Genomic DNA, 9,118 nt, shown 5'->3' with positions numbered 1-9,118 from the left:
AGAAACTTTGTCCTTAAGGTTTTCGATTTCTTGCCTGAAATTTATCGATTTTATCAATACTGAAGCTTCTGTTGTGATCATCTCCTCCTATTTTAAAATATTGCTCTTCCCATGGACAGGAAAAAAACTGGGATAAAGGAGTCTTAGATCAATGTGAACTGGGAATTCTAAGAAAGTTACCAAAAGAAAAAAAAAAAGGTGAAATGATAGGAGGGAAGATCAAAAAAGACAATGTTAAGATATGTCTGTTGTTCAGCTATTTCAATCTTGTCTGACTCTTCATGAATACGAATGTGAATGGGATGAACTCTCCCATAAAATGGAAGTGGATGGCAGAGTATATTAAAAACTAGAATTCTACAAAATATTGTTGACATGAAAGACACTTGAAGTAGAGAGACACACACAGTGAAGGAAAGGGCTAAAGTAGAATCTATTATGCTTCAGTTAAAGTTAAAACAAAACAAAACATGGGATAGCAATTCTTATCTCAATGCAAACCCAGATGGGGTTTCTTTGGGAGAGATATTGGCGTGGTTCGCCATTTCCTTCTCTAACTCATTTTTATAAATGAGGAACTGAAAGTGATTTGCATGATGTCACACAGCTGGTGTCTGAAGGTAGATTTGAATTCAGCTCCTCCTGACTTCAAGCTTGCTAATGATGCACTGTAGTACCACTTAGCTACCCTTCAGAAGGTATATCTGACTCCAGTTTATGAATTCAAATTTATCTCACATTATACCCTTTAATAAACTCAATCTGTCCCAGTCTATTCTTCTCTCGAGTTTTTTCCCCTCTGGAATCTTAATGTCTTTTCTCATATTATTCTCCATTCCTCAACTGGAAGAAATTCCCATCTGGGACCCTCACCACATCCAGCTGTTAGAGTCCTTCCTTCCTTCAAGCCTTCCCTCACTTGCCACCACCCCTGTGATCTTCAGTGTGTAATCTATGAATTCGCTTACCTCTTGGAAGACAAGCATTGTGGGCTTGCCCTTTCTCACTTCAATGCTCTTATAAGAAAAGCAAACTTATTAAGAGTTTAAGATTCTGCTATTTCTATAAATCTGGTCTCAGAGAACAGCTGTGACCCCAAAGATCATTCCCCTGCAAGTGGGACTTTCCAAACTTAGCCAGGCTGATTCTCAGACAGCTACTTAGCCCTTGGATAAAGCCAAAGACCTGGCTCCTGGAAGACTGAGTTCCAATTCAGCCTCAGACACTGACCGGCTGTGGGATTCTGGACAAGGCACTCTTGCTTCTATTGGTCTCAGTTATTTTTAATCTGCAAAATGGGAATATTAATAGTACCTATTGTTGTGAGATAACATTTATAGAGTGATTTGCAAACCTTGAATGCTATATAAATTCTAGTTTTTAGACAGGGAGCATTCCTGGAAGGAAGCTTCTGAGATCTGGCACTCTGTTGATACCACAAGTAGGTATCGGAAGAAGAACTCAAAGGAGGCAAATTTCAAAGTACTCCGGAAATAGAAGAATTTTGTGTGTGTGCGCACATGGTATTTGTTTTTTAAACTAAAAAATGACTCCGTATGACTGGTATGAATGATGTAAATAGGATTGGTATGAATGGTGTAGACACGAACTCCATATTCACAGACCTCTAGATGAGAGAGAGAGAGGACAACCTGAGGTGCTCTAACCAGTGAGATCCCAAGCAAAGGGGCAAGTGTTTCTCCCTGGGCCCCTATATATTGTAGACAAATAGATGAAAAGCAGCATGATGTCATGGGTAGAGAATCAGCCTCAGAGTGTCTCTTGAAGTCTCACCTCTGACTATCAGGGCCGTGTGATTCCCTTGACCTCTTAGGGCCCTAGGCAGCCCTGAGATTAGATTACAGAGACATCTGTGTTGGGAGAAAGATTCTCCTGCTCCAGAAATTCCATATACCAATGAAATTACGGGTCTAACACCCTCCCCCTACATTTTATATAGAGCTCGGTGTATTGGTTCCTGTGATAGAATGTGAGCACCTTGAGGGTGGGGATTATCCATTTTTGCCTTTGTATTGTGTCTGGCTTTTAATCAAGGTTTCTTCATTGATTAATTGATTTAGGAAGAAAGTTGAGTGTTTTGGAGCAGGGCACAGCACACTGGAAACCTCAGTTTGGGGAAAGCAGAGATTCATCTAGCACATAGTAGGTGCGTAATAAATACTTATTGACTGACTGTGAATAGGATGGAGCCATCGGGCCCTGGACATCACTATGGTGCGGAGAAGGAAAACCTTGGTTGAGGACGCCCCAAACAGTGAGTAGAGAAGCAAATGAAAAAATGTTGTTCACCAAGGACCCCTCTGACCCCACACATGAAGCACCAAAAGAGGCAATATGGAGGTTGGGAATGCAGAGTTACTCCTGGAGGTGGGAACAAAGTCAGCCCCCAGCATTGGACTCTGGTGGGTCATAGAATCATAGATCCAGGACTGGGCAGAGCTTTGGAGGCCACTTCATCCATACTTCTTATTTGGCAATGAAAAAAGCCGACTGCCAAAAGTGTTAAATGAATTGTCCAAAATCACACAACTAGTAAGGTATAGAGGCAGAATTTGCACTCAGGTCTCCAGACTCCAAATCCAGCCCTAATTTTTTTTTCAGCCCCACTTCTACTGTATTATGCTAAACAATTCTCTGAGTCTTAATTTTCTCATCTGTAAAATGGGGATAACCACAGTGGTTAAAGCATTAGATCAGAAAGACCTGAGTTGAAATTCAGCCTTAGATACTGTGTGACCCTAAGAAAGTCATCTTATTTCTGCCTCACTTTTCTCATCTATAAAACGGGGATAATAAGAGAACTTCCCTCTTGGGATTGTTGTGAGGATAAATATGATAATAATAGTAAAGTGCTTTAGTACAGTGTCAGGCACATAGTAGGCACTGTATAAAGGTTTATTCCCTTTCCTCTAGCGGCTCTCTCACAGGACTATTGTTGAGTCTGAAATGGAAAACCTAAATAAAGCTGGTTTTGATTATTATGATTATGATTATGATTATTTCTGGAGGGGTTGAGGTTGAGACTATTAGGCAGTAGACAGCAGGGAGTCATAAATAATTTATCAGGAACCAACCCAGGTTAGAAAAATCCCTATATACAGATAGGACACTAATGGGAAGCTCCCCTGTCGCAGGGCACAGGTGGTAGCTAAGGTGGGAGCCCCCTAGCTTGCCCCCTGTCAAATACACTAGATCTGGAAAATGGGGTTAGGGGATAAGAGTTCAGGTTGGAGTGAGAGAGGGAGGAGATTGTGTGGTGACCTCAGTGTTTGGTATAGAAAGAAGGGATTGGTTTCGGGGTCAGGAGAATTCAGTTTGAGCTCTAGCTCGGACACTTACTGACCATGGATAAATCCAAACCCTAAATCTCACTTTCCTCTTGTGAAAAATAGAGGGAGAAATACTTGTAGTGTCTGCCTTCTAAAAGGCACTTTGTAAAAGGATCCATTCTTGGTATTCTTATTTGCCTGCTCTAAATGGTCAACCTGCCATTCCCCTGGTCTCCCCTCTGCTCCCACTAAAGACTCATCAGATGGTAAAGCTAGAAGGAAGCTTCACAGTCTGGCCAGGTTCATTGGCTGGGCTGGGATGATGGGCTTGGGACCTGCCAAGGAGAGGCCGCCATAAATGGCCACTCCTCTGAGGTCTCCCTACAGCCCTTTCTCTGTCCCGCTGATCAGGACGAGATCCAGAGCAATGCTTCAGAGAGCAGAGAGAAGGGATGGAGGAAGGTACAGCTGGTGAGTCTCACGGCAAGCCTGTCAGGTCCTAGAACTGGGATCCATTCTAAAGGAGCGGAGGCTCTCAAATGGGAAGGGACACTGTAGTCTGATCCACTCAATTTACAATTAAGGAAATGGAGGCTTAAAGCGGTTTTATAGATTTGGTCAAGTTTGCGCAAGTGACCAAGAACAGGTCTTCTGATTCCAAGTCCAGCGCTCTGTCATTGCTCTAGGAGGTTTTAAGGACATGGAGTCACTGGTGATAGGAGGAGCAGCTAGGACAGAGTAGGTTCTTAATAATTGAATACTGATTAATTGGGTACTGGGCTCTTTCCTTTCTTAGCATTCTGTTGGGTGTGGGACAAGGACAACTAAGGCATCATCAGGGGATTGAGTGAGAGAAGGGAACAAGTCCCAGACTCCCCAAGAATTCCCCCATTCCCTTGGATGGGCCTTTTATCCATATTTGGCTTCCAATCCTAAGAAAAAGGGAAAGTTGTAATTTATTCACTGTTACCCAGGGACTCCTCACTCCTATATCTCCCTCTGCTCACTCCCCATATACCAGATCCCAGGAGGGACTGAGGGATGCATTCAGAATCTTTTTTATCAGTCTCCCTGCTGTCCTGGCTCCTAGAAACCAAATCGCTTCTTCTACAGAGCTCTCTCTTTCCTCCAAGTTTCTTATCCCAGAGGCTGAGAACACCCTGTAAGAGAGGTTCTGCTTGAAGCTGTCCAGATCTAGCACCCAGAGCCAACTAAGCACGAGTCCCAATGTATTGATCTAAAACTTACACGGGGTACAGTGGGAGGCCTGCCTTAGGGGGGATAAAGAAGATCACCATTTCCACCCCAATCTAAATCGAGGGCCCTGGGCTTCGGGAGTGACCCACCAGGGGCCACACACGGGGAGCTGGAACCAGGGTTGGGGTGGGGAATGAAGAGGCTTGAAATTGAGATCCCAGGACCAAGATGGAAGACATGGAACCTGGAGCTCCAGCCAAGCCCCAGCCAAGAGTTGGGGAGGGGGAAGAGAGAAGGAAAGCTTTTCTATCGGGCCTGTTAGTGGGGGGGAAAGTGGAGGAGGGCACTCCCCTTGGGCAGGCCGGGGAGGCTCCAGGCCGTGTGGCCCCTCAGATTTTGATTTCAGTTCTGAAGGTCTGCTGCACATGCTCCGGGTGGGGATGGCGTCGGGCTCGGATGGTGAGGCTCCCGTCATCGCCCAGGGTTGAGGTCACCGATGTGGGGTCCACATCTTCTGGGAGCTGGCATTTGTGGGTGAAGGTATTCATGACAGTGCCATCTGGGGCCAGCTGGGGGTAGAGGAGGCAAGGGGTCAACACAAGTCACTCTGGCCTTGCTGTGACTCTCCTGAAGGAGACAATCTTCCCTATCCTCCGGAGACCCAGGTTAGTAAAACGCAGACTGAGGCTGGATGGGGGTGGCCATGAGTAAGTACCCCTCACTATCCCCAGCACTTAAGAGCTTATGGAAGGTGTCCAGGTGGGTTTTTTACCTGAATCTTCCATTGTTCAATGGGGCAGGCCCAGGATGGGAAGGGGGACACTGTGGGAGGGGGACCTCAGCAAACAGAATGGAGGAAAGGGCAGGATGAAGGGGCCAGATGTGGCGTTGGAGAGAATGAGGAGGATGGGGCCTGAGACCTCAGGAGGATGGAGATTAGTTAGGGAGGCAGGGCCACAAGGGAGGACTAGGAGGGCAGGGAGGGAAAGGAGGCTCAGGGAAGGGGACAGGATGAGAGCTCGGGGAGAGGAGAATGGGAATTATTTGAGGAGATGGGTGTCAATGAAGGGACCAAGTCTCTGAGAGGAGTGGGGGTTCAGTGAGGGAGACTGAGCCGGGGGCTAGTGAAGAAGCTGGATAATCAAGGAGAAAGAAAGGGTCTTAGGGAGGGGGCTGTGGGTTCTGCGATGGATGAGGGTGTGCTGTGTTGTGTTGTTCTCTGGAATCCCCCCAGGAATCCATAGGAAGGACAGATTAGGAATGAAGCGTCTTCCCTAGGTACCTGCCTTAATCAAGCGCCCACCCACATAGAGCCAGGTCAAAGCCCGGGCCTAGATGGCTCCTCCCAGTGGCCTCTGGCCAGGACATAGCGTTCTGAGGGTGGCAAGAGGGAGCATGAGTCATGCCCAGCTACTGGGCACCAGGACTGGCACATGCCTGGGCCGTCTGGGGCTGGCACTAGGGTCATCTGCAGGGACAACTGTGGGTGGTAGCTGCGCTGGTTCCCTTTCCTGCTCCCTGGAAACAGGACTTGGTCCACCCCTCCCTCCCTTCAGAACTGGCTGGATTCCTGGCCCATTGCAGGTGCCTACCCACGGCTCACCTTGAATCAACAGGGCATCCCAATGGAATTTCTACATCAGCGCCTCCCCTCCTACAAACAGGGAAACTGAGTCACGGGATGGGGAGGTCCCTTGTGGTGAGAATTGGGTTACAGCCACAGATCGGTCACTACTCAGCCGAGAAACCACTGATCTGAGTCCGAAGGGTTTCAGGACTGGCTCCGACATTTGTTAATTGGGTGATTTGGGGTAAGCCCTTTTCCCCCAGTTTCCTTCTCCATAAAATGGTTATAATAATATCAGCACCAGCTTTTTCCCACGGCCCTCACCTTTCTTTGTAAGGAAAGAACTTTACAAACTCTAAGGCATTATGCAAATACAAGTTACCCCATTATTATTATTTGAGCATAGTAAGGTCTAAATAAACACTTGTTCATTCATTGATAGATTTATCGCATCCTTTGGAGGGCAGGGCAGAGTCCCAGAGTAGGATGGGCCAATATGATGCTTCTTTATCCTAAAGCAGAGTCCGCTCTGTTCTGGGGCTGCTACTAAGAAATGAGCAGTAAGGCACAAGAATCCTGCCTGAAGACCCTGGGGTCTGACCTGCCCCAAGCCTTAGAGCTTCACAGGTAGGTCAAGAATGAGATATGGGGTCACCCCAAATCCACAAAACTAGCCCATGAGCCCTGGGAAAGTGGGGCTCTCAGCCCTCCGAATAGGAGACTGGCTGGTACCCACTCCCTTCCTGTCTCCATCAGGATCTGTCCCCTCCTTGTCCTTCCCAAGCATGTCTCCCATCCTATACCCCACCCAATGTCCTCAAACCTAGTTACATCTTCCTTTAAAAAATTTTGTTGCCATGTTTTGGTTTTACATTAGTTCCATTTCCAAACACGTCCCTTTCCCCTCCCCTCCCCAGACTTCTATCCTCTTGTAACAAATAAAAAAAAAAAGGAGAAAATAGTAGTTCAGCAGAACTAAGACAGAGCGAGTTTGACAATATATGCAGCATTACAGACCCTCAGTTCCCCACCTCTGCAGAGAAAGCCAGAAGGCTCATTTTCTCATCCCTTCTTCCGGACCAGACTCAGTCACAGGGAATTACTTACTTCCGCCCCCGCTCCCAAGCTCTCCTTCTGCCCCCGTCTCACTAATTTCTCTCCTGTTTCACTTTTCCTAATCCCACGCAGGTTATCCTAAGCAGTCCCTCCTGCCAACCTTGTCCCAGGTGGCTGGGAAGATCCCAGAGGACTGATGGGATACTCAAGCCTAACTGAACAGAGAGCCACTCACCTTCTCAGCCCGAACCTCGATCTGGTTGTTGGATGTAGTGACGATGATGTCCTCCGGGGAGAAGTCGCTCACGTCCACTGCAAACTGGTAGGAGTCTCCCAGGGTCTTGATGTTGCCTGTACCCCCAGATCGGGCTGCTGTGGAAGGGGGTGGGGGTGGGGAATAGCAGATGGAGTGATTGCAAGTCCTCAATGGGAGGAGGCTGATTCTGCCTCTCTTTTCTCTTCCCAAACACCCATTAGATGATCATTAGAATATTGGGGCTGGAAGAGACCTTAGAGAGGATCTAATGCAATGTTGCCTCTGAATTTTACAGATGCGTAAACTGAGGCACAGAAAAGAAAGCCTGATTAGAACCTGGGTCCTCTCTCTGAGTCTAAGTCTGGTGATTTTTCCATTACATCATGGCATCTGGATTTTTTCTCATTCCAGAGTGATTACAGGAGACATCTCCAGCTCTGGGCCCCACATGTCTCTGCGGTAGCCCCTCCCCAGTTCCTCCTCTCCTAGTTTTTCCTCTACCTCTGATCCCCCCCACATCTCTCCATTCTCCCCCAGCCAAGACACCTTTGGACAAGCAGCAATGAGCCCCGAAAACTCCCAAGCTCCCCCTCATTACAGGGAGCCAGTTCTCTGGAATCTTGAGGACCTGGCTTGGAATCTCCGTTCTGCCATCTGTGTGACCTTGAGCAAGTCTCCTAATGTGTATCTCAAATTCCTCATCTTTGGTCCAAATGGCTTCTGGGGTCCCTTCTAGCCCTGGATCAGGATGCCAGGTTTCCTCCTAGAGCCTTGTCTTTAATCAGTGGGGAGGCCCTTTTTCACCTCAAGTTCCCATTCATTTTAATGATTTTCCTCCAGACCAGAATGGATCATTGAATCAGCCATGGAAGAGGTTTTACAGGTCACCTCCCATTTTACAGGTGAGGAAACTGAGGCTGTTGCCCAAAGGTCACCTCTACGACCCTCCCATTTTACAGGTGAGGAGGCAGAACCAATCCCGGTCTCTGACATTTACTAAACGAACAGCGAAGGTCGGCACCGGCCCTTTGGACTACGCCCGATTCTCGCGACTCCGCGTCCACCCTTCTTGGACCATTGCACCGCTGTGGCCACACCTGCCCCGGGGGACCCCGCTCCCCCCGACTCCCGTCTTGCCTCCCTCCCAGCCCGACTTGCCTGGGAAGCCCAAAGGCTGCGGCCGCATGAAGCTGCCGAAGTCCTCGGAAAACATGCTCAGAGCCTTCTCCATGGGCAGGTCCCGGGCAGGGGCGTTGTGGGAGGCTGAGGAGGATGAAGAGGATGAAGAGGAGGAGGAGGAGGAGGACGAGGAGGAGGAGTGGAAACTGTGTTCCGCTCGGAAGGTAGAGGAGGTCTTGTGGCTCATTCACCAGGCGGGGCGGGGGGCTCTGTCCGGAACGCCAGGAGGCTCGGCAGGGCGGGCGGGCGGGACTGAGGGAATGCTCGTGGCTCCGAGGATTGGGGCTTTATAAGGCCCTCGGCCGCCCCCCGGGCTCCCGGCCAGCCCTCTTGTCCACGGGCTAAATATAGGTCTCTGGCAGGCGGGAGCGGGCCGGAGGGGGCGGGGGTGGCGGCCGGTGGGTGGGGATGTGGGGGGAGAAGCTTTTCCCGCTGAGATGTTGGTGCTGACATTGGAACGGACTGAAGCCGGGCCGAGGCTGAGCTCATCCAGAAGCATTCCGGCCTGCTGATAACGGAGGGGGCTGGGAGAGGGGCGCGAGGGGGAGGAGGGGGCGCGAGGCCGGTGCTGAT

General features: G+C 48.9%; 1 protein-coding gene across 2 annotated transcripts; it reads right to left on the bottom strand.

Annotated features, from left to right (window-relative positions):
* Window positions 1–414: 414 nt before the first annotated feature.
* Window positions 415–8,812, bottom strand: HSPB7 (heat shock protein family B (small) member 7). Of its 2 annotated transcripts, none has more exons than XM_003765068.2 (3): window positions 8,525–8,812; window positions 7,346–7,479; window positions 415–5,056 (listed from the first exon to the last, which is right to left on the bottom strand). In XM_003765068.2, exons 1-3 carry the CDS (start codon window positions 8,730–8,732, stop codon window positions 4,877–4,879), a joined length of 522 nt encoding a protein of 173 aa, XP_003765116.1. In that variant the 5' UTR covers window positions 8,733–8,812; the 3' UTR covers window positions 415–4,876. The 2 variants fall into 2 exon arrangements, with proteins under 2 accessions (XP_003765116.1, XP_031818664.1); XM_031962804.1 differs by having other exon boundaries at window positions 7,346–7,482; window positions 8,525–8,811.
* Between the last annotated feature and the right edge of the window lie 306 nt (window positions 8,813–9,118).

The sequence above is a fragment of the Sarcophilus harrisii genome, chromosome 3 (genome assembly GCF_902635505.1).
Source record: "Sarcophilus harrisii chromosome 3, mSarHar1.11, whole genome shotgun sequence".
In the NCBI taxonomy this organism is placed as follows: domain Eukaryota; kingdom Metazoa; phylum Chordata; class Mammalia; order Dasyuromorphia; family Dasyuridae; genus Sarcophilus; species Sarcophilus harrisii.
The sequence above is the reverse complement of the archived record's forward strand: the minus strand, read 5'-3'. Positions and strand labels throughout refer to the sequence as shown.

Bases quoted from the DNA above. Each gene is read 5' to 3' on its own strand.
- HSPB7 (XM_031962804.1), bottom strand. From the start codon at position 8,732: ATGAGCCACAAGACCTCCTCTACCTTCCGAGCGGAACACAGTTTCCAC. The intron at 7,483-8,524 runs GCAAGTCGGGCT...CCCCTTCCACAG, and splicing joins GCAGCCTTTGGGCTTCCCAG to CAGCCCGATCTGGGGGTACA. The intron at 5,057-7,345 runs GTGAGTGGCTCT...CTCTACCCCCAG, and splicing joins TCGAGGTTCGGGCTGAGAAG to CTGGCCCCAGATGGCACTGT.